This window comes from Gossypium hirsutum, chromosome D04 (assembly GCF_007990345.1).
Source record: "Gossypium hirsutum isolate 1008001.06 chromosome D04, Gossypium_hirsutum_v2.1, whole genome shotgun sequence".
Lineage (NCBI taxonomy): Eukaryota > Viridiplantae > Streptophyta > Magnoliopsida > Malvales > Malvaceae > Gossypium > Gossypium hirsutum.
Genome location: NC_053440.1, coordinates 16,728,563 through 16,753,751, shown reverse-complemented (window position 1 = coordinate 16,753,751; position 25,189 = coordinate 16,728,563). Strand labels below are relative to the sequence as shown.

The 25,189-nt window shown below is 34.0% G+C and overlaps 2 protein-coding genes and 1 long non-coding RNA gene across 6 annotated transcripts; 2 read left to right on the top strand and 1 right to left on the bottom strand.

Annotated features, from left to right (window-relative positions):
- The first annotated feature begins 642 nt into the window (after positions 1-642).
- Positions 643-2,847, top strand: LOC107899697 (54S ribosomal protein L37, mitochondrial). Of its 2 annotated transcripts, XM_016825468.2 has the most exons (3): positions 643-808; positions 1,110-1,165; positions 2,251-2,847. In XM_016825468.2, exons 2-3 carry the CDS (start codon positions 1,138-1,140, stop codon positions 2,655-2,657), a joined length of 435 nt encoding a protein of 144 aa, XP_016680957.1. In that variant the 5' UTR covers positions 643-808; positions 1,110-1,137; the 3' UTR covers positions 2,658-2,847. The 2 variants fall into 2 exon arrangements, with proteins under 2 accessions (XP_016680957.1, XP_016680958.1); XM_016825469.2 differs by lacking the exon at positions 1,110-1,165 and having other exon boundaries at positions 646-808.
- A 1,288-nt stretch (positions 2,848-4,135) lies between these two features.
- On the top strand, positions 4,136-7,826 carry LOC107899698 (serine/threonine-protein phosphatase 6 regulatory ankyrin repeat subunit B). The gene is made up of 3 exons (XM_016825470.2): positions 4,136-5,347; positions 5,480-6,214; positions 6,290-7,826. Exons 2-3 carry the CDS (start codon positions 5,507-5,509, stop codon positions 7,580-7,582), a joined length of 2,001 nt encoding a protein of 666 aa, XP_016680959.1. The 5' UTR covers positions 4,136-5,347; positions 5,480-5,506; the 3' UTR covers positions 7,583-7,826.
- Positions 7,827-18,387: 10,561 nt separating this feature from the next.
- LOC107898470 (uncharacterized) lies at positions 18,388-22,549 on the bottom strand. 3 transcript variants are annotated; one of them, XR_005912592.1, is made up of 4 exons: positions 22,033-22,549; positions 21,024-21,137; positions 20,798-20,914; positions 18,388-20,559 (listed from the first exon to the last, which is right to left on the bottom strand). It is a non-coding gene; the product is annotated as an uncharacterized lncRNA (long non-coding RNA). The 3 variants fall into 3 exon arrangements; XR_005912590.1 differs by having other exon boundaries at positions 18,388-18,907; positions 22,033-22,529; XR_001684416.2 differs by having other exon boundaries at positions 18,388-20,914; positions 22,033-22,529.
- Between the last annotated feature and the right edge of the window lie 2,640 nt (positions 22,550-25,189).

Sequence of the window (25,189 nt, the reverse complement as noted above, 5' to 3'; positions counted from 1 at the left end):
TAATTTTTAATGTAATCACTTACTGCTTTTTTTTTTACAAAAATAAAAATGACTAAAGAATCTTAAAGATGATATAAAATGACCATTTAACTTGCTTCACACACGCTTTGTATTAGTTGATTATTATTTAATTAATTTATAGAGTAAAAAATTAAAAGTTGCAACAGGGTTAGAGTAATATTTGTAATTTAATCTTTGTATTCATATTTTTAAGAATTTAATTATTTTACTTTTTGAATTTGTTAACATCGTTAAAATTCCTATGTTAAATTCCTTAGTATGATATTTTGAAATTAAAAAAAAAAAAGAAATACTCACCCAGGTAACAAAATGACATTCAATGGACCTAAATTTAATGGAAAATTTTAATGGTGTTAATAATTCTTAAAAATTTACATAATTATTTTAATTAGATTAAAGTATAATATTATAAAAATTGAGATACCAAATTATATCAAAATTAAAGTAAATTGTTGTGTAAAAGGAATAGAGCCAGAAAAAGGGAACAACTGGACCTTATGGCTTCCTTGGTATAGATACCATTCAAATGTATAAATAAAGGACTCAGCCAGAGCTTTCACAGCGGCCCAGTCGGGGTCTCATTTGGACTGGCCCATCCTTATATATAAGCTCAAAATGGGTGAACCCAAATAATCCCCCAGTCTCACGGTCCAGTCCAATAAGCAAACCAGAATTCTTCTTCGTCTTCAAGCTCTCATTTTAGCTTCGTCTCAGAAACCCTAAATCCCTTAATTTCATTCCGGAAAAGGGCGGCTCAAGAGTTCATCTTTACAACTTCTAGAGAAAGGTAACTTATTCTCATTTTCTATTGCACTTTTTGGTTACTACTAAATAGCTGAAACTGAGATTAAAAAAAGAAAAAACTGGGAAATCTTTGCCTTTCTTTTTCCAAAATTGATTTCTTAGAAACCAAAAAGATAATTCTTCTTCTTATTCCAAACCTAATTCTTTTCTTTTACTGGGATTGAGTTGATATTCTGTTGAATAGATGCTTGGTCGATTTAGTTCTGTAAAGTTTTTAGCGTTTATTTAATTTGATAGTTGCGAATTGTTTTAAGAAGCTTAAATCTTGTTTCCATGGTATTCAGAGTTTGGACTTGAATGATGATTTGATACATGATCAATGCTGGTCCTATTAAAATTTGTAAGTTAGAAGCATTTTCCATTAGTATGAATTTTCTGGTGTGAACTTTTGAGTCCACTTGCATTCTTTCTCCTTGATATTTGCTCATCGCTTAAAGTTAAGATGTTGGATGAAGATATGATACTCCTTCAATATTGAAGTTATTGTTTACCTTGAGCACTGCGTAGGCCCAGTGTCATGCTATGAATGAGCTGTGATAGGGATTGGATATATTATAAATGGAGATTTACATGTCTTAGTGTCTCTTTGGAAAGCAAAGTAGGATGCCGATATTTCTTGAATATTTATGACTCGTTCATGCCTGTTTTTTTTTTAAAAACTTCTTCAGCTTCAGCGAATGTGATAAGAAACTCTTTCCAGGCACTCTTTGGTTCTTATCTACTAAAGGAATAGCCAATCTTGAGAACCTTCCTATATTTTTTTTCTTAATTTCGTCATCTAGTAGCTTTGATTTCATGAATGAGCATCTTTGATTTCATGAATTAGCATACAAACTTTTTTGAGAAACTTCATTCCTCAAAATGTTGAAGTGACAACTACAATGTCCTCTGTGGATCCTATCTGTCCATGTTTCTAAACCAGGTTGATGTATCAAACACATTTCCACATCCAACCTGTGTACAGTGTTTATAAGTTTACCTCCTCTCTTTTTGGAGGGTCCAAGAATCATACCCATGTCTGTTTGAGGTGTCTGCTATGTCTCAAACTTGGGTATGGGCAAGAGTGAATAGTTGGAGTAAAACTGGATCCTATGAAGTGTTTAACCATTGTGGTTGTGATTAGATTCTCTAAGAACTCACTATTAGAGGATACAATTTACTTTTACCATAATCGTAGGGTGAATTAAAAAGGAGTTTATGTATTTCCCCTTCTATTATCAAAAAAAAAAAAGAAAAAAGGAGAAGGAACAAATGCTCATTGACTTGTGATTACTGTATATGACTTATGATTGATTGACTCCTCTGTTGATGTTGTTTAGTTTTTATTAATGATTTTGCTTCACCCATATAATGAAATAAATCAAAAGATGCGTTTCTTCATTTTTTTAAAGATATTTCTGCAATTATTGACATAAATTTTTACAGGGATTAAAATCATGGCATTAAATCAGATGAGATCATTAAAAAGTGTCATCATTGCCAAGAATGCAGTTGGCGTGGGACAACGAACATTTGCTGCTGGGGCTGGCAAAGCCAAGAAGGGCTCTAAAGGTGCAGCCAGTGATGCACCAGAAGGATCAACACTCAGCAAAGAAGTCAAATCCACAACAGTGGTTGGTGCAAATATACTCAAGGATGGAGCAGATCCAAAGATATTCCTGGATTCTGAGTACCCTGATTGGCTGTGGCATCTGCTGGATAAAAGTCCAGCATTGAGTGAGCTAAGGAGGAAAGACATTGAAACACTCCCATATGAAGATCTTAAACGCTTTGTCAAGTTGGACAACCGAGCTGGGATAAAAGAAAACAATTCTGTCAAGGCCAAAAACTGATAGTAGTATAGAAATACTTTCTATTAAGCATTAGTTCTTTGGCAAGAATGATTCATCTGTTCTTCTGGGATTCCCTTTGTTGATTGATTTACATTGAGTAATGATGGAACGGGAATGAAGTAAAGAAGCACGGAGGATTTTGAGGATTTATTTATCTCCAAATAAAGCTTTGTAACTTTGTTTGGCTTTCCCTTTTTGTGTTCTTTTTCCCCTTTAAACCTTTAAGATTTATGTTTAGCATAAATAATCTACCATTTCCAAATGCAATAGAAATGTTCATTGCATCATTAGATTGGACCCCCCAAGTCATAGACATTGCCATCGTAAGTTATTAAGTGGAAGCCACCTCTTGTTGCCCCACTTCCCCAACTTAAAAAAAAAAAAACAAGTGGGGGGGGGGGGTTCAGAGTCTATCCTTCTTTAGGAGATTCACTGTGATAGGTATATGCTTTTTTCCCTTTTTCTTCCCTTATGTCAAGGACTTTGGTGGTCCATCTGTTCCCTTGAATAGACCATTGGTTCCTCTTTGGTGCAATATTGCTCTAATGAATCACAGTACCTTTTTCTCCTTTCCATGAACTGTAAAATGATTGTAGGCAGATAACTTGGTTAAGTCATTGTTGATAGCTGCAATTTTTCTTGTTTCCATTTTGTGTCTCCCATAGGTTCTTCAACCCACCCTTTTTTTACCCTCTTTTTATCCATCAATGAGTTACTGCTCTAACAATTAAACAAAATCAAGGTGTTTTACCGAGCAGGTTGGTCCAAGTATCTTGGTGAATCTTGTGCAGGCACCCTTTAGATTACCGATATATATATATGTACGTACCTACATATAAAAGATGGAGACTGGAGAGGAAATGGTTGGTTTTCACTATTCTGATCATGTGAAGATGAGCTTCATAACTCCGATTAAAGGTGCGAAAGAGACCTATTAGAACACAACTTAAGAAAGATAAAAAGGTGGGAAACAAGGGTACTGGAATTGGACATGACATGCATTATTGTTGATAAAGCATCAAACCCACCTTTTATTTTCAGCCTTTTTCAATTGTGCTAGTAGTAGTCATATAAAAGTAAAAGCTGCTTCTCACATGCTCTTCTTTCGCTTTTAGAGCTGTGCGATCTAAGTTAGTGTAGAGTTGGATTTCGGAGGTTATCACTCACCAAACATTCTTGATACCACAGCTCACCATATCTTCGTTCTTATCCTTGCAATCGTACTCTATACCTAGCTATCATGCTTCAATTCTTAATTTTTTAAAACAAAAACTCGTGCCCACTACATTTTTAGACATGTGTAATTAAAATATACTTATCTTGAGCATATACCCGTATATGATATTTACACGTAAAATAAGTCCAAACTAAATAAAGTGTACTTCTGGACTTTTCTTCTCTACATGCTCCTGAAACCTAGCACATGCCATGTATGACATGAGCATAAGAAGCAATGAACAATATAAACAGCTCAGTTTCAAGCTACAATCATGAGTTTGATCTTCCATCATGTTCCATGATGTTTTTGAGTAGGCAAGTGGTCAAAGTTTTTCTTTTAATTATAACCTTCTCTCAATATATGAAAAAAAGTCCATATTCGATAAGTGTCGATCTTCAATAATCATATCTGAATTTGAGTTACCTATCAAATGAATAACAAGGAAATGGGAGATGGAGCTGTGAACCAAGTGTTATCCAAGTTTTTGTAGCTCGATCCTTGTTATAGGATTGAGGAGGCCGGTGGCACACTTTAAAAGACTTTGACATGCCTATATTTAACACAAAGGCCGGTGGACAGACAACAATGGCCGGTGGACTTTTACCAAATAAAAAGATTTTAGGGTCAGAAAGGTGAGATTGTTGAAGCCTTCCACTCTTCCTAATCTAGAAATTTAGAATTAAGTTCCTCAAATTATTTAAACTTAACTGTCATTATCATAGCAGAAAAAAAGCACTAAAATATTGGAAGGGGCTGCTAAGCTTGACTAGAGTTAACAATTTTTGGTTTTGATTAACTAAATTAACTATCAAAGGACCAATTAATCAATAACTAAAGGGACCATTAAACAGTTGAAAATAACATAACACTTCATAAAGCATAATTAACTTGTTCCACAATTAACTCAAACATCTGTCTGTATCCACAGTAAAAAGTAAAATCACCACTTTTCATGCAAAAAAAGGGCAGTAAAACCTCACATGGTTTGATCATCATTAACACCACAGTTAAAAAGGAATCTTACCTAATTCTAATATTATTTTATTCTAATTTTTTTACTAATATATTTGGTCTCCACTTTGAATAACCCAAGAATCTGTGGAAAACCAATATGCTCTTTTTTTTCCATGTACTGTTATCTTCTTGGAACAGTTCTGATTCTGGCCTTTTTAACTATTTTATTCCAAACAAACCCTTTTTCTTCAAGTGCATGCCTTCTTTCCTGTCTTCAACTTTTGTGAGAGTTATGATTACTAATTTCCCTTTCTTATATCATTAAATCTCACCTCTTTGGCTATCAAAAAACTTGGAAGAAAATTATTTATTTCCTTCACATGTTTTGATATTCTTCATTCTCTCTTCAGGGTTGGTTGTTCTTCTGGTTTTCTTTTTGTGCTTTTAGTTTTTGATGCAGGTAGTTCAACTGCTTCAATTAATAAAGACTTAAAACCTTCTCTGTGTGCCTTTCTAGGTAGGCTTTTAATGATTCTCTTTATTTAAGCTTTACTTTCATAGTTGTTATTAGTTTAACCTTTCTTTTTTTGAATTCAGTAGGGCCTTCCTCTTGTCTGTGCTTACCTATAGAATTTGTTCATCTTTGTAGGTAAAACTTCATTACTCTCTCTTCAAAATGCCTCCTACATATTTGCCTCTTCGTTGGGAAAGCACTGGGGATCAATGGTGGTATGCATCTCCCATAGATTGGGCGGCAGCTAATGGCCACTATGATTTGGTCCGAGAGCTTCTTAGGATAGATGGCAATCACCTCATCAAGCTAACCTCTTTGAGGAGGATCCGCCGCCTTGAAACGGTATGGGATGATGAGGAACAATTTGATGATGTTGCTAAATGTCGTTCCCAAGTTGCTAGGAAACTTTTTCTTGAATGTGAATCAAAGAAATCAAAGAATTCCCTTATCAGAGCAGGCTATGGTGGATGGCTTATATACACGGCTGCCTCAGCAGGAGACTTGGGTTTTGTTCAACAACTGCTTCAAAGAAACCCTCTACTGGTTTTTGGAGAAGGGGAGTATGGTGTTACTGATGTACTTTATGCCGCTGCAAGGGGTAAAAATTCTGAGGTTTTCAGGCTTATATATGATTTTGCAGTCTCACCAAGGTTTTTGGCAGTCAAAGGGGACGGATTTGAGGAGCACATTGGGGAAATTCCTTCTGTTTATAAATGGGAAATTACAAACAGAGCTGTTCATGCTGCTGCTAGAGGAGGAAATTTGAAGGTTTTGAAGGATCTTCTTAGTGATTGCACTGATATTTTGGGTTACAGGGATAAGCGTGGCTCAACTATATTGCATGCCGCTGCTGGCAAAGGCCAAGTTGAGGTTAGGCTCAAACTATTCTACCATATGTTATAACTTGTTTACCTTACTAATGAAAACGTTGTTTCATTTCTATAGGTTGTCAAATATCTGGTTGCCTCTTTTGATATCATGGACTCAACAGATGAACAAGGCAACACAGCTCTGCATATTGCTGCTTACAGGGGTCAATCAGCAGTTGTTGAGGCTTTGATTCTTGCATCCCCTTCATTGATCTCTGTAACAAACAAGGCTGGGGAAACGTTTTTGCATTTGGCGGTGTCTGGTTTCCAAACACCGGCTTTTCGAAGAGTGGACCGACAGGTTAATCTTATGAAACGACTGGTACATGCAAAAAATTTCAGCATGGAAGACATTGTTAATGCTAAAAACAATGATGGAAGGACTGCTCTCCACATGGCCATCATTGGGAATGTTCATACTGATCTAGTTGAACTCCTGATGTCTGCAAAATCAATCAATGTGAACATTCGTGATGCGGATGGAATGACTCCACTAGATCTTCTGAAACAAAGGCCTCATTCAGCTTCATCGGATATACTTATTCAACACTTGATTTCAGCAGGTGGGATGTTTGGTTGTCAGGATTACACTGCAAGAAGAGCAATAGCTTCACACATAAAGATGCAAGGCCACGGGAGCAGTCCTGGAACTTCTTTCAGGATATCCGACACCCAAATCTTCTTGTACACCGGCGTTGAGACAACATCGGATGCTAGCGATCTCGGCAGTGGAGGAAAGAGTCGTTCATCGTCAACTGATTTCGATTCAGCTGATGAAAACAGGAAGTCATCAGTAGATAAAAAGCCCGCAGGTTCTTCTATGAACAATGCAGCACAGAGATTGAAAAGTGTTCTCCATTGGCCTCGAATGAAGGATCAAAAGCCGAAAAGAATGAATGGAAATTACTCAGAAGAAACTCCAATCCCTCTCAGGCAGAGGTTTTCAAAGCCTTCGTCACTCCCAAACAACAAGAGAACACTTTCGGTGAGGAGTGGTCAATCCAGTCCAATTGCAAAGAAGAAACTTGCTTCAGGGATAATCCATGGCGTTATGCAAGCCATGCCACAGATAACCATTCCTCGAAGGTCTCGTTCGAGTTCGTTTTCCAAGTCATCTGTATCTTCTCCGAGCTCAATGGATAAACAAAAAGGGATATTCATTGAAGGTGATATAACTGGACCATCTTGTTCCAATCCAAGCCTTGATGATGAAAAACCAGATACAATGAAGCAAAGGCCCATGAAAAAGGGGTTAAGGAGTCAGTATTTCTGCTTTGGAGGTTCAGGGCTGGCTGTTAAAAACCCAGTGAGCAGGCAAAGGCAAAGCCAGACAAGTGCTGCCAATCCTGCCATGGTCTCAATGGCTTGATTGGTTTAGGTCCTGAAATGTTGTGATGACCAACCACCTGAATCTATGTAAAAGGCAACTTACTGACAAAGATGAAAGATTTAGCAGGATGTGTAACTTGCTGCCTAGGTTCTGTACTTGTTAGATTAAACACAAAAATGTATGCCTGAATTCTGAAACATACTTTTCATGTCTCAGTGTAAGTGAAGTGAAGTAGCCCAAAAACTAATTTAATGTTCTAATAAGCAATTTGCTTCTTTGTGTAGGTACAATGCCCAATATCATGCTCAGAATCTGTTTGATGTATGCATATGTAGATACTTGAATTCATACTTTGAAACTGAAAAACGTTGGGATTAAAGCAGATAATAAGCTCACAAGTTGGATGCAGTATCTATCGCTATGATGAACTCTGAACTTGTAGACAAAGAAAAACAATCTTAAATTGCAGGTGTAAGCATTTAATCTTAGCAAACAAGGGTTTAAAATTGTCATCATTCGACTACCAAAAAAACAATCTTTATGGATATACAAATCACTCTTGCCTCAAGTTGTTTGGATATTTAATAATGTGTTAAATTGTTCTATTATTTGAAACGAACCCAACATCTCTTAAAACTAATCATCAACTTTTGTAGAAGCTCATACAAATTAGCAGTTTGAAGCTCAATTTGACATTCGTTGGTCATCTAAGGCTAAAAAGTCCAAAATATCATTTATACTATATATTTAAATAAGATCTCCTAATGAATATACAAATCACTCCTCTAATTAAACCAATTTGTGCGATAAATGGTTATAGAGTTGTTTTGATTTTACATATTCAATGATACGAGTAATTATCCAAATTAATTTTCAACTGCTCCATTTCAACCATCATTAATCATTTAAGTCTAAAATATGAAAGTCCAAAAGACAATTTATACTACACATTAAAAGAAATAATCTCCTAATGGGTGGTCCATATGATATTTTTCCAGTTATTTTATATGGTTTCACAAATATCCATTTTTTCTTAAGATTTGATGAAAAATCCATTAATTCCGTAAAATTTTAAATAAAAGAATAATTTTACATTTATTAATTAATTATTATTTTATTTATTTTTTGTTTTATTTAATCTTTACATTTAATTATTTTCAATTTGTCGATTGAGTCTTAGGACGTGCGTTCAAGTGCGTTGAAGCATATTATCCTCTCATTTAAGGGTTGGGGATATACTATGAGTAGTTCTAGACATTCTATCAAAAAAAAACGTAAGTAATGTTAAAAAATTCAATTAGAAATAAAAAATATAATTAGTAATAAAAACATTTTAATTATTATTAAATTAAATTATAAATTACACTATATCGTAATATAACCATTTGTTAAACAAAATGTATTACCCACAATTGTAATTACAGAGAATACATATGAATAACGATAATTGAAATTAATTATTATAAAATACAATCAAACTGATAAATAGAATACATCTATATTTATAAAGAATAAATCTTGTACATAATAAAACATATGGCTAAAAAAAATGTTACTTTTAGCAAATTGAAGCTAAGCTTGAACAAACAATTGGCATAGAAATGGGTTTAAGAAAGAAATGGCTAGTAACATTGAATTCTTATGTGCAAAATAAAGGGGAGGAAAAGAATTGTTGAAATATTTTCAAATATTTATAGTGTGAGATTTCATTTGGAAAATATATTAAAAAGTTCTTAAAAAGTTCTTTCTATCATTCTTTCATCTTCTACAATTATTAGATTGTTCTATAAAGAATTATTGTAGAAATTCTTTATAGAAATTGATTTTCTTGTTATATTCTACTCATTGCTTAGTGAACTATTCTCGTCAGTGCAAAATGCAAATAGTCACCTGGCTTCATTATGTTCTCGAGGTTCATTTGCTTGAAACTCATTTGCACATTGAGTATAGGTGGGAAACCTTAAAGATAGTGGCTTAATACATGCCTTGGAGCCTTACCCTATTGTTTCGTTTTTCTGTTCGAGTTGTTGTTCGTGTTTTGTTCGTATGTTCGAGGTTTTTCTCATCAAAGTTTTGAATTAACAATACAGAGGCATAAATTGTACCGTTTAATTTAAACAAAAATAGAATACTCACAACTGTTTTGATTTTGTTTTTTTTTTTGCAAGGAAGCGAGGGGGAGTTAGAATCAGAATTGCATGCTTATTGATGGATCGTAATCAGGAATTAGTGTTCTCTTTCAGTAGCATAGTGGAATTTGAAGACATGCAACAAGCGGCATCGTTTGTGGTTCGTGAAGCACTACTTCATGCAGAAAGGAGAGGCCTTACTGTGGGAATTTTCAAGGAGAACATTAAAATCTTGGGACAAGTACTAGAAGGCAAGACAAATATTACCAATTGGAAAATCAATACATTGGTAGAGGATATCAGGAGTCTTGGCAATGTAAGCATAATCGACGACAGAATGGGACCAATGAAACATGCATACATATAGAGGTGTCAAGATGGGCGTCAATGGCCTCTAATGTTAAATATATGTTTTTATTTTCTTAAAGACAGAACAAAAAAGAATGCACACATGGTTACAAAGGAGGAGACGATGTTAAAATTTATAGGGCCTTGATATTTTGAAAAAAAATTATTTTCTGCAAATATATGTTAAATATTTAAATTTAATATTAATTTTGAGTTGAGTTTTTTTCAGTTTTATATTTTAATCAATTTCTTTTCATTACAACTTTTTAAAAAATAGTAGTTAATTAGTTTTATATAAAAATAATTTAAAGAATTTATCTAAATGTTAATATATAACTAAGTTAAATGCTGGAGAGCGGCAATAAAGAAGCAACGGAACTCGTCATGGCGAATGGTGTTGTGGATAATGGCTGTAGCTTGCTTCGTCGTATTCGGGCTATGTTAAAGCTTCAATGGGAGATGTATATTAGACACGTTACTAGGGAGAGCAACAAAGCAGCTGACTTTGTTGCTAAGGCATTTCGCAATAGGGGTGTCGCCCTTCGGTGCTAGTTGATCCGGAGCCAAGGGGCTGGCCGCTGCTTGCTCGTGATGTAGTAGCAGAGGGTAGCAAGCGTGAGAGCGTACCTTGAGTTGATGTGCTCTGTTAAATTATTATATATATACACATACATATAAATTAAAAAAAGTAATACAAAAAATTTTAATTTTAATTGAAGTCAAAATTTTTATTATATTTTAACAGTTCAATATAATATGTAATTTGTTATGAATATCTTATTATTAGGTAAATGTCCATTAAGATTACGATACATTTGATGTATTTTAAAACTTTAATATTGATTAGAAGTAGAGATTTATTTAAAAAAATTTTGTTCTAGAAAAAATCTTTTGAGATCAATAAAGAAAAACACTTCTATTCCAACAAAAATAAACAAAAATGAGAATATTACTTTAAAAATTATAATAAAAAAAGTATTCTTCAAGAATATTATGAATTCATGAATACTAATAAAATTCTTTGAATGATTTGAAAAATATTATTTAGAATCTATTAATATAATAAAAATAATACTAGATGACAAACCAATAGAGGGGAAGTTGAATCTTAACATCCCCTTTAATGGAAGTTCAACATCTTCATAAAAATACCAGAATAAAAGCAAGTCTTTTAAGAATGAGAGCTCCTGATGCAGGAGAACAAATCTCATCAAAAAATATTAAAATGATAGTAGGACAAAACAATTATACAAGTATAAGTCTTCATACAATAGGGAAACAATTGGATTATGTTGAAAATTTGATAGAAAACCACTCAGTAAAGAAAGAATTGGTAAAAGAAATAACTGAAAAAAGTTCTAAAGAACAAATATTTCACTTTATGAAATCCCAAAACATTTCCAAACAACTCAAATGATTTCTTAACAGAAATCCAAAATAGACTTGAAGTTTTGGAAAGTTAAAAATTTGAATTAGTTGCTCCAGATACCCCAATGCAAGCCTAACACTTAGTAAATACGTTACACCAATCCTCTCAATCTGACTTTGAATAGTCAGAAGAACAACAAATTAACAAAATGACTTGGAAAGAAAAAAAAATTATATTATCTAAAAATCACCGCACCTGATCTTAATATTGAAGAAAAACCTGTTTTCCAAATAAATACAATGCTAACACAATTTATGAGTGGAATATAGACATAATGTCTAAATATAATATAATTCTCAGTTTATTACAAAAAATGAAAATGGTTTCAAATATTTATAAAACTCAAAATCAAAACAGATTAATTAGTGATCATGCAATAGCCAATCTTTTAGTTGTTGGATTTACTGGCCAATTAAAAGGATAGTGGGACGATGCACTCACTAAAACATAACAAGAAGAAATCCTAAAAATAATAAAAAAGATGATCAAGGAAGAATTGTTTTAGATGACCAATGAAGAGAAATCTAAGATGCAGTTGCAACTTTAATTTTCTCAATCTTTAAACATTTATAGGAGACTCTTCTCATCTTAAAGATATGAATTCAAAATTATTATCAAATTTAAAATGTAAAAATATTAATAGACTTTAAATGGTATAAAGATGTCTTGTAACAGCCTACCCGGCGGATATTATGTCAAGTTACTGTTTGACGTGTAAATTGGTTTAGTCAAGGGTAGAAATGAGTAAGTTAGAGAATTATTTGTTGACGACTGTATGGAGTATTTTGTACGATTCTCCATCTGGAGAAATCTAAAGTTTGGCGGGCTATTTTATTAAGCTATCTGCCAACCTCAGATGTTTTGGGCGAACTCATTAGTTCGCAGCTCGATAAGTTTGTTTTCATAGTTAGTATATGTTATAATGACGTGGTAAGTGATGTTTGAGTTTCGTTGAGACATATTTAGAACTGAACTAGGATACTGTAGATGATTTGATACTTAATTAATTCTTCTAGAATTTCTAGAGCGATTGTAGGATCCTCTAACTTCTCACTAAGTTTTGTTGTGGTTGTCTTTTTTATATAAGGATATCAGACTAGCATATTTGCATGTTTTGCTTTTGCTTCTCCTTCTTGCATTTTTGCTGAAGTTTTAGAAATTTTAAGTTAGAATCAGTAGTGAGGAGTTCCAATATTTAGCTGACACCATTGTTAACACCAGATTATTATTAATTTCTATACACCCTTAGGTCACTATCGAAGGAATTTACGTGTTTACATAATGCATGCGTAGGTTTTAGAATATGTTCTTGATGAAGGAAATTTCTTGATTCTAGTTTGCATGCTATCGATTGATGCATGCATGTCAAATTTCAATAGTTTGATGATCTGATAGATGTATTTCTCTTCATTTTAGCTCAAGAAACAACAAGGGCAAAAGACCTGCTGAGTAGATTATTGTATTAGACTTTCTGGTGAGTTCTTTCTTACTCAATGTGTTGTAAATACTATTGTTGTATGAACTGTATAAGGTAAATATTCTTTCTCAACAACGTAAGTGTGGTGATTGGTCTTGTGGTGTTCAACTAGTATTATCAGTGTGGATATGGTCTGTCTATGTTTCGATATAAAACACCTTCTTTACTGCACGAGCCAGTACCACCAATATGTGATATGTGATATGTGATTATAAAGAAGGGGAATATGTTTGTGATGCCTCTGGTAGGGCAACTATATTGCAAATCGGACTGGTAGATCATGAGAAAACATATAAATTGAACAAAAATTATATGAGAAGTTAAGGGGGTGTGTGCATATGAATACAACTGATCGATAAAATTCTAACTCTGAAATCTGGATATGAGGTTGACATAAGGATGGGTTGTGTACAAGTTATAGTTAAGGTGGCAGATTGTAAACGTCCATGTGCCATGTTAAGTATTATGATTATTACGTTTGAACCTCTCTGGAATGTTAAGTATTTTTATGGTATTAAAGCTTGTTCATCAGTAGTATCACTGTACATTAAAAGTTCATTTGAACTTACTCTATTATCCTTTCCTTTTCAAGCTTGCTGATAGAAGGAAGAGATTTTGTTGAAGGGACTACGCTAGAGAATTATTGATTGTGAGCCATTTGTTTAATTTTGTATCATGCATGACCTTTCGGGGGTGGCGTGTAGATCTACTTTGTAACCAACTTGTATAACGATTTAGCACTTTTGTCAAGATATGGTTTTATGAGAATCTTTACAAACTTTTCATGTATCTGTTTAATCTACCATATCTTGTTCTATGAGATTGTCTCATTGGCATATACACCAAATAGTTTCTGAATGCTGTTTTAACTGCCAATAATGCACTTGAAACTATTGTATGGTAATAACCCATCTTATGTTTTATATAAACTTGTAAACTTTTGTAAGGCTTCCACCATGTGTTTTGTCTAAAAATGTTTTACCTGGAGTATCATTAATTTGATTATTTCGTATTGTTATTCTGAGGTTCACACTCAGATCTCAAACCTTTTATAAATTTCAAATATTATTTGTTAAATTTGTATGGTTTAAGTTGTGACACTCTCTATTCAGATTCGGTGATCGGGTCGGGTAGGAAGTGTTACAAGTTTTGGTATTAGAGTCAAGGTTGAGCCAGTTTTTGAAAAACCGAAGGCTATGTTACGGCCCACCATGCATGATACATTTCTGGCTTAGTCCCTGTATTTTAAGCTAATCTAATTTTTATTATAGTTGTTAAAGAAAATGTCTAAAGGATTAACTAGTAAGGAGATTGAAAGCCATATACCTCATGCTCAGGAGCAAACTCCTACACCTAACCTAGGTGCTACTGGGATGTCTTTCGAGATGTTTTCATCATCATGATGACTTAGATGTTTGATCAGTTCATGGGGACAGCTCAAGCACCTCTAACCTCAACAAAATCAGTAACCACAATCAGAAATAGTATGACTTGTACCTCCTGCACCTCTAGTACCAACTGCAATCCAATCTAAGGGTGATCCGGTAAGAGAAATAAGAAAAAGAGGCGCTAAATAATTTATGGGAGACAAAGGTGGTGACCCCATAGTGGTTATCACGCGTTTGCAGAGTATTGAAGGAGTTAAAGTGACGTCGGCGGACAACTTCATGTGTGTAGTCTCATTACTTGAAGGGGAAGCGTATCAATGGTGGGAAACACTGACTAGTGTGACCTCTGAAGAGCTAATTGACTAGGAATTCTTCTTGGAGAAATTCTAAGAAAGGTATGTAAACCAAATATATGTCGAGCAGATGAAGAAAGAGTTCTTGTGTCTCAAGCAAGAATGGATGTCAGTGATGGCATATGAACATGAGTTTATTCGACTCAGCCGTTATGCAAAAGATATGTTCCAGAATGAGAAATCCTTATGTGATAAGTTCAAATGGAGTCTAAAGGATGAAATTTGAGCCATGGTGGCGACATATTAATGCCATAGTTTAGCAGCCATGACGACTAAAACTCATAAGATGGAGATGAAGTGTGGATTTTCTGGTCTACCACCCTTATTGAATTTCAAGTGGCCGAAAGATCGAATCTTCTCGGTATCAATGATGGATTCATAGCTTGTGAGTTTCAGGCGAGATGGAGGTGGTCAACAAGCTACCTTGATGGCAAGTATGGGCGGATCCAGAGTGATGAGAAATTTAATTTGGGAGCACTATAACACCCCAAAATAGGGCCTAAGAGTTTTAGGGGTATTTTTAAGAATTTTAGCCTTAGAGTGTTCAGAATTTTGCGACATGATTTATCAGTAGTGTTTTTAATTATGGTTTTTAGAAAATTAAATCAATTTCTGAAAATGAGTTCTAAATACCTTTAATTTTGCAAAAAAGACTGATTTGTAAAAGAGTAAACACTTAGAGTTTTTAAGAGGCAATTAAACAAAACTTCAAAAATCAACCTATTTTCCCCTTCATCTTTATAAAACCTACGATAGTTCCTCCAACCCTTTATGTTTTGTCATCCCTTGCTCCTCTACACCCTAATCAGTAAATTTTGATTCCCAGCCTTCATTCTATTGATTTCTTTCATTCCTATAACATTAAACCTTCATAGAATTTCAAGAAAACACCCAAAAACACCATAGTTTTCTCCATTGTCAAGCTTTCAAATTTTTTGAGTTTTTGATCAAACGCTCGATTTTTCACCAACTAAGGTAATGATTCAACTTATAGTTATTTTTAAATGTTATTTAGTCTTTAAAATCAAGTTTTTAGTTGTTAAATCACATGTTTTAAATAAAATCCAAAACTTGGGTCGTTAATGATGAAATTCGAGATTTTGTATAAAAATGATGTTTCAAAGTGTTTTTCAATTAGTTTTAATATGATTAGAAGGTTTCTAAACTTAATTCGAAGTTTTGTTAAAGATTTCTTGAGTTTTAATGAATTTTTAGAAAATAACCATAAAACATGTTGAAAAAGTCGATATCATGAATTGAGTTTTGTGTAGTTTAAAGGTTGAGAATTAGTCATAGGTGAAGTATAAGATGAACAAAATTGGTTTTAGGTGAAAAGATTAAGTATAGACCGAGATATTCAGATTTAAAGTTTGCTATGTTAAATGTTTTAGTTATATGGGAACATAGCTTAGGCTTATATTTTTTATTGTTTGTGGTAAGTTCTTAGCTGATTATTGAATGCATTGTTGTGTGGATTGTTGTGTTGAAGTTCTGGATTCGATAGAACCTTCTACAAGTAGAGATAAAGGCAAGGAAAAGCTAGTTTGAGCTTTCAACTTCTTGGTAAAAGCGTAATTGGTGAGTGTTTGGAATAATTGCTTGTGAACATGATTCAATGCGTTATTTGAGAATTTAGTAGTAGCCTAAACCCTAATCTAAATTCTAAGTGTAAGTTTTCTCATACCTATGTTATCTTATAAATAAAGTGCTTATGTGTTTGTGAACATGTGAATTGAGATGAGATGTTATAACATGTGATGTGTGGTTATGATAATCGTTGTGAAAGTGCAAATGTGTACATGTTATGTATATGTTAAATGTTAGTTACAATATTTTGCTAAATATGAAAATATGTAGTGACTGTGCACGGATAACCAGTAAGTGATATGTGTTTGATTTCATATATTTTGGCCTTGTTATTATTGAAACCATTGGATATAGTTGACATGCTATAGGATTGTGAGTACTAACCTATATGTACAGGGATTTTGGGTGTTGAGGCCTTGGGACATGTTGGAGAGAGAAGAGAATGTGAGTTAAGCTCCATTCAATGAGACATGTAAGGGGAAATAAGGAGAGTGTTAGCTAAGTACAGCTTGGCTTCAGCTCGTGGGACTGGTTCTCTAGAAAAAGTCCCAAACCCCACATCCTGTAGTCCGCCTGGATTTAATTCGCTTTTAGTAATTATATTACATTATATATATAAGTAATTAGAAGCTAAAGAGAAATTCAATATTACCATATTTTACCGCTCAACTAATGCTATGTGATCCGGTCAAGATGAATCGATCGAATTTCACAGCTGAGGAGGCAAAGGGAGGCAAAGCGAGAGGCTCTAAAAGAAAAGACTTCATAGAACCTTACTCACACGATACGGGGATGGGCCTACACAAGCAGAAAGAAGAGCTATTAGCTTGTCGGCGTAACGAATGCTTCACTTTTGGGACATGTTTGACTCTATGAGCTTATGTTTGGTGTGTTGGAGATCCGTGTATCCGATGAGTGATGGTAGAGCTCACTTTTATATTCCATAGCTCAAGTACCAAATTATCTTAACTTATAAATAACTATGTATTGTGATATGTGTTTATATTATATGTGACCATTATGCAATTTACCTATAAAGATGTTTTAGAGTATTGTGGTATATGCTTGAATGTTATGTGATTTTACAAGTATTATGAAATATGCTTAAACGTCATGAGATTATATGAGTATGGTGATATATGCTTGTATGTTATGTGACTATATGTTAAATATGATATATGCTTAAAAGTGAATATGTTTACCATGTAAAGGAACTAGAAAATAATGTACGAGTAAGTATACCATGACACTAAAGTTGAAAGTGTTAAGGTTGTGCTATATGGTTGTTTCATTAATACTTGATGAACTGTTCGCATGGTAGTTGTACTAGGCATTCACTGAGCTTGTTAAGCTCATCCACTCCCTTATATAACCATTGCAGATTAGTTGTGTGTCGATGTGAGCGGTGTGGTTTCGAAGGTGGTTTTGGGGCTTGTTGGTTAAACCCTTGGGTTTGGTTGGGTCTATGCTGCATTTGATTTTTGTTCGGTCCATTTTCGTAATTACTCTAGGAAAAGTTTGGATGATTCTGCCACGATGGATTATAGAAGTTAGATTGTTGTCCTTGTCCACTTTTATTTTGGTACTGGTTCCCAACGTAGTACACTGATTCAAGATTTGAAGGGCAATTCTTAAAAGAATGACCATCCCCACAGTATACACAGGAAACTACCTTATACTGACTTGGTGATTGAGCTGTAAAATTATTTAAACCATTAGTGGTAAATTATTTTAACATAGAGGAAATAAAAAACACCTGGTGAGAAAGTGAAGTTAGTGCGTCCACTTCATGCACTCCGGCTACACATCTTTCTAAAACTGCTCGATTTGTTGACCATTGGTAGTTATTGCTTGCAATCCTTTCGATGATCTCATAAGCCTCATTATAAGACTTAGACAAAATCGCACCATTTGCAAAAGCGTTCACCATTAATCTTGTATGTGTGTTGAGACCGTTATAAAATGTCTCCAGTTGGATATAGTGAGGAATCCCATGAAAAGGACACTTACGAAGTAATTCCTTAAATTTTTCCCAAGCCTAGTATAAAGACTCGTTATCCGATTGTTGGAAAATTGTTATCTCATTATGCAATTTTGCTTTCTTACTCAGTGAAAAATATTTAACCATAAACCTTTTTGCTAATTTTTTCCAAGTAGATATTGAACTTGGTGGCAATGAATTCAGCCATGCTCATGCTCGATCTTGTAATAAGTACGAAAACAATTTCAACCTCAGTGTGTCTTCAGTCACACCAACTAACTTAAATGAATCACTAACCTCCATGAATAATCAAAGGTGTAAATGTGGATCTTCTGTGGGCATACCACTGAACTGGCCTACCGTTTGGAGCATTTGAAACATCACTGGTTTCAATTTGAATTAGGGTGCCTCGATATCTGGCCTCCTAATTCCCGAATTTAACTCAATGAAGAGTGAGACAGCTTATTGTCTGATGGCACAATCCCTATCATCAGCTATAATGATTGGGTTGTGCACTTGATTGACTCCATTACCTTGTCCATCGTTTTGATTTCCAAGGTCCATCTCGACTTGTCTTTGAGCAGATCTCTCACGTCTTCTTTGTTTAAAAGTCTGCTCGATTTTAGGGTCCACATGTAATAGATCAATGATTCGATCTATGCTCATAAAACACTTGTGAATAAATCAAAATAAAATAAAGAATAAATTAGTAGTGTTAGGAATTAAATAAAATAAATAAAAACAAAATTGTAAAAATAATTTCTCAAATAATGATTAAGGCAACAGTCCCTGGCAACGGTGCCAAAAACTTGTAACAAATTGTAACATGTTTACACAAGTGTACGTAGTCGTTCAAGTAATAAGTAAGTAAAAATAAGTTATCGTCTCCACAGGGACTATATAAGTTTAAACAATTAATTAAAAAATTATAATTAATAATTTGATGTAAAAACTCAATAAATTTGGATATGATGATTAGATTAATTAAATGCAAGAGTGATCCCTTAATGCAATTTTTAATCTAAATGCAATTTACCTAAGTGCATGAATGAAGGTTTTAGCAACAAAAAAAATCAACATTAAGTGGGATAGAATAATTATATTAATCAATTCAATTTACTTTCATCATGCTAACCTGTTTTACTTCCACGACAACTTGATCTCTTATTGGTTTGGAAACCAAATTAAGTCCTCTGAGATCTTTTACTTAGTTAAATATGCATGTTACTGATCATATTAAACTAAAGGTTTCTTAGCATTTCTACAAGGCCATAGGGACATTTACATTTGCAACTGTTTAATTACATAAATATAAAAACCATGCAAGATAATAAAGCTAACTAAATATATTATAAACCTTAACTTAGTCGGTTTTAGTGACCTAAATTAACCATTGCACTTTTCAATTATGTGTCTACTAGCCGTTGTCTGGTTAGGATCGCTTAGCTAATCTGAGTACACCCAATCATGTATGAATGAAATGCATCATAATATTAATTGAAAACATAATCGACTGAGGCACAAAACAAGTTAACATGAATTAAATAAATCTCATTAACTTAATATGATTATCCTAGCAGATAGGAATTAGAACTTCATAGTTGATGTCAAAATATAAAACTCAAAGCAAACATGTTAAAATAAATAATTAAGAGAAAAGAGTAGACTCAGTTCAACAACCTTTTGGATCTATTCTGACTGAAGCTCTCATCCGTTCTAATTAAAGCTTCTTTTGTTAAGGGTTTAGAAGGTAGCCTGCTAGAGAGTGCTTTTAACAAAACTTTTGAGGCTAAAGATGAGAGAAGGTATGAACGGATATTCAAGGGAAAAAGAGTAAAATGAATTGAGAAAAAAACTAGAGTGAGTGAGAGAGGAATGTTGAGTGATGAGGGATGATTGAAAATTAAGGAATGGCAAGGTATTTATAGGTGAAGTGGCTGGTCATGGTTTAAGGAAAAGGGATGACCAAGGCTTCTCAATTTGACTTTGAATTTCAAGCTAAAAATAGCTATGTAGTGGACGGTTTCAATAGGGAAGTTGTTGGGCCGAATTTTGATTATTTTCCAACTGCAGGGACCTTCAACTGAATATCCCAAAACACATTTTGAGCAACCAACATCAAGTGCCGAAATTGGGCTTTTAATTCTCCTTGTTGTACGATTTTTTCAGTCCAATAACTTAGCAAACATGTCCATCTTTTATCACATTACTTTATTGGGCTAAGTAGTCACCCCAGTCTCAAAATTGCATGGTCTTGTCGCCCACATGGACAATTTGTGCATGACCATATTTTATTTATTTAAATCATGTCTCTAACGGATCTCCTACGTAGTGAAAAATACATACATTAATAAATTAACATGGATTAATATAAAATATGCATGGAAACCATTTAATTAAGCATAATTTTACATACATTCTAAATTCACGTCTAAAATTACTAGTTAAGTAAAATTAACTCATTTTAATAATGATTATTTAAGATAAATGCAATAATTAAGTAAAAAGGTGGTAAAAATATATAAAAAAATCCTATATAGTTTCGAGTTTACAATAATTTACCTTCGTATACCTGAAAGAGTGTGTGAGCGGCAAGGGGCCTTTTGAAGAACGGGTTATGCTAGAGAGTGGGCTTAGGTGAGACCATTTCATTAAGAGACGATGCTTAGCTGCCAGGGTCTGCGAGTTACAAGATTAATACACAAATTAAAATAGATGGGTTAAATTTAGTTTCTGACTTAATCGACACACATACTAGAGAATACAGGGAAAGCCTTATCAATAGTACCTTCCTTGAGGAGATCGCGTCGAGAATCTTACAAATTCCCTTAGCTAAGGAAGGGTATGGCAACATGCGAGTTTGGCGAGGGGAATCATCTGGGTAATTCTCTGTCAGGAGCACCTACAAACTATTACATGAGGTACTTTTTCCTTGAACTTAAATTACACATAAAATGACCCTATAAAATATTAAAAAAAACTATGGAAGTTACAAATTCCCTTAAAAATAAAAATCAACCTATGGAAAACTTCATGGAATTTCCTTCCTACTATAGCAAATCTACAATACAGAAGGATAAGAGAGGATGCACTTTATCCCAGATGTAGTGGAGCAATAGAGAACATTGTCCATATTTTCAGGGAATGCCTTACATTATTAGAGGTTTGGGAAAATTTAAAATCTCAATTGGATACTACCAAACTTAGAGTTGAATGGTGGGGAATGGATTACCTGGATATTTAGAAATAGCACCAGTGTACAGTGTTGATATTTCTACTGTGTAATATGGGGGATCTAGAAAACAAGAAATCAATTTATACAGGACGGGTTGGAGGAAATGATGCAAACTAGATATGGTAGAACTAAGGAATAGAGCCCTCCACTAGGCTCGAATGTTAAAATTAATTTCGACGTTGCTTTCAACCAAGGTCAGGCCAGACTGGGTTCTGGGGTTGTAGTAAAGAACACACTAGGTGAGATCTTAGCCTTAGAAATGGTATTACACAAGGCGATTGCATCCTAGTTTGCAACGGAGGGACATGCATGTCTCCAAGCAATGCTTCTAGGGATCCATTTGGGTCTCTCATCAATAATAATAGAAGGAGATGTGAGGAAAATAATAAAGAAATGTCAGTTGGATATCCGAGACAAATTGGAAATACGGGTTATTATTCGGGATATACAACAACAGAAACAAAATTTTCAGAGAATCTGATTCAAACATGTACCTAGATTTGCTAATGGCCTTGCTCATAATCTAGCCACTGAATGTTTGAAGAGGGAAAGGGAGATTTACCTGGTGGGAGGCGTGTTAATGGCTGTCGATGAAGCAGTGAGAAGAAGGAGGCAGAGAGAACCAGATTGATAGGAGCTGAAGTGATAGTGCTCGGGAAGAGGAAATGGCAGCAAATGATTTTAGATTTGGAAAGTTGTTGATACCAGATTAGTTATTGGAATTCAAGGCAGGGATATCAGAAATTAATGATTTAACAACAAGTATGCTATGCCAAAAATAGGGCCTTTCTCTCCTCTTTGGCCACAAAACAGGTACTGCCTTTTAGTTGTCAAACCATTAATTCTGACTACTTCCTCAAATCCAATACCAATTAGCACCCTTGGTCTAATTTTAATTTTTGTTATACAGGATCCATTGTATGGCAAGCTCAAAGCATATAATTAAACTCACGAGAGATTTTCTTTTAATGATTCACGATTGTTGATCAGAAAGAGAACATGAAATATTTAGAAAGACATATATATTTTTTTAAAACACACTGGTATTTTATTTAGAAAACTTCCATTGAACTTCGATTGATTACAACTGAGAATTGTTTTCCTTTATATAGGAAAACTTTAAGCAGGAGAATTTTGGACTTATCCTAATTTTTACAGGCAAACCTGATAAGGAGGAATATCCTTTACATAAGAAACAGACTACATTTATGACTCATATAAAAAACAAATAGACTTTTCACTCCTACTTTTTATAAAAAACAAGCCTACTTTCTTGAATAATGTAAAAAACATAGTGAAACATCACATCGAATTTATGAATCATATAACAAACATAATGAAACATCACGTCTAATTTATGACTCAAACATAATGAAACATCACGTCTAGTCACTTTTATAGTCTGTGCTGATATCAGAAGTGAGATTTAGTTCTTCTATCATCTTTGCTTTTTCTTCTTTAGACCTGTAGCACTTTTTATCCATCTGTTCAATCTGTTGTTCAAAACCATCACTTGAATTGTAAAAATTATCTTCTTCATCCATAGGTGATGTCTTTTCCTGCGAATTAGTCCAAGCTGGTGTACTTTGAATGGCATTACTAGAAAACTATGGATAGTCTTGTGATCATTCTTTTGGATCTGGTATGTTTGACTGGTATTCTTCTAATGCCTTTTTCAATTGTTCTTGATAAGGTGTCGGTGGTTCAATCTTTATGTCCCATGGTGTTAATACAACTCCTAGAGGCCATATGTATGCTGGAATAGTTCTATTTACCTGGCACAAATATTTTTGTAAATCTTTATAATTATAAGGATTTGAACTAACCTCTAAAAAATATGTTTTGTGTATCCAGGCACTAGGGAATGACCTTAATTGTGTTGCTGGACGATTCTCAATAAAATACTGAGGCTTGTAAAAAATAATCACAATATATTGTGCCCTGATATCTTTGAGTTGTTCTCTCATGATCATGTCAATCCATTGTTCTAAAGGGTAAAACCATTTTAAAAAAATGGATAAATTCTTGATCTCCAGACTGATTTAATCTTGGGCAGCCATAGTTAGAAAATTTAAAAGATCTTTAATGAAGAATTCCATCCCAATATGAAATAGGTGTGTCAAATACCAACGCTCCAAGATTTTCTTTTATTGAGAAGCCTAGTTGAAAAGAAAGAGATTTTTCATAAAAATGAGTTCCAGACCTTCTACTGCAAAAGCACCAATTTCCTTACCTTCTTTTCCTTTAAAATCTCACTCTGCAAAAAAAAATATCCTCATTATATGAGGTAACTTACTTTACAGAGGAAGAAAAAGTACAAGCTACAGATCTACCACTTGTAAATCCATACTCTACCTACCAAAAACCTAGTTACTCCTCAATAAAGAGTATAAAGTCACTAATCATTACCAGTCGCAAGAATGTTCGAGAATATGTCCAGTCTTCAAAGTTTGACAAGCACCGATTTATGGAAGCCAGAAAGAACAATTTGTCACTCTTGAAGTTCCTTCAAATTTCCCATAAGATTGGATTCAACATGGATATTCACATATCCATTTTGGTGCAGTCAGTTTAGCTTTAAATTATCATGGAACATCTGGGAAACCAGTTGTGTCCAGGATTGCTCTGTTAGATTCCAGATATAAACGATATCAGGACGCTTATATTGGGACAGTTGAAGCCACTATAAGCTCAGGAATGACGATGGTAACTTTATTTCCTAATTTTACCATGTCCCTTCAAGATCCAAACTTGTTGGATGCCTTAAAAGTCCAAATCCAGATTATTGGAGCTGAGATGGTTGAATCAGTAGTAACAGCAACCCTTAACTATCAAATAGTGTATAGGGTTCAATATCACGCCTTTAAGCTGTCACACCATGGTTCTAAAGATTTCCTTCTCATTTTTGTTAATACCAAATAAGAGCTTCACTGTGTGTATGTGCCAAAACAAATACCCAAGCAAGAGTTGCTGAAATTTTTTCCAAAAAAGTAGGTAACAAATTATGAGCAGATCCATCAGCATAATCATGATCAACCTATCAAATCAACCAAAAGTCAGATCATCACCAAATCAAATGGAGCCAGTGAAGTTTGATTTGATCACAGTCATCTAATACCTCAAATTACACTACCAATTTTCCCAACACAGTTGATGATGCAACCTTTTCAACCTAAAGTCCAGGGCCATAGTCAACTCTTATAGAGAGTTTTCAAGCAGATGGAAAACTTCTATATTATTTTAAAGATCCTGTTACAAGAAAATGTCCATGGGATCTTATATGTTCCTGTGAACTATGTCATGAGCTAAGTTTTGACGAATGGGTTGCAGACATGGATAATGAAAGCTTACAAGCCTCACAAGAAAAAATCTCACAAGAAATCAACACAGTCTGAGTTTTACAAACGGTGGATAAATGGTGATCCAAATATTGGTCCTCTAGGAGAGGATAATGGCAAATTTGTTTATCTTATTGATTACTCTGTTGATAAGATGAAAAAATTGACAGAAGGTGAACATCAGCCTTCTCCACCACCTCCACCACCAAAGAAAGATCCTCAAGACCAACAAAAATGGTTGGTCAAGCCTTTAAAGCAGCCATGTTATAAGAGGGTCAACAAATGGGTTCAAAAACAAAATCAGATTCAATCTTGTTCCCACAAGCCCAAACTTCAACTCTATCTCATATAAGTCAAGAAGTATGCATGTATCAACCAACA

Bases quoted from the DNA above. Each gene is read 5' to 3' on its own strand.
- LOC107899697 (XM_016825468.2), top strand. From the start codon at position 1,138: ATGATCAATGCTGGTCCTATTAAAATTT. The intron at 1,166-2,250 runs GTAAGTTAGAAG...AAATTTTTACAG, and splicing joins TGCTGGTCCTATTAAAATTT to GGATTAAAATCATGGCATTA.
- LOC107899698 (XM_016825470.2), top strand. From the start codon at position 5,507: ATGCCTCCTACATATTTGCCTCTTCGTTGGGAAAGCACTGGGGATCAA. The intron at 6,215-6,289 runs GTTAGGCTCAAA...TCATTTCTATAG, and splicing joins CTGGCAAAGGCCAAGTTGAG to GTTGTCAAATATCTGGTTGC.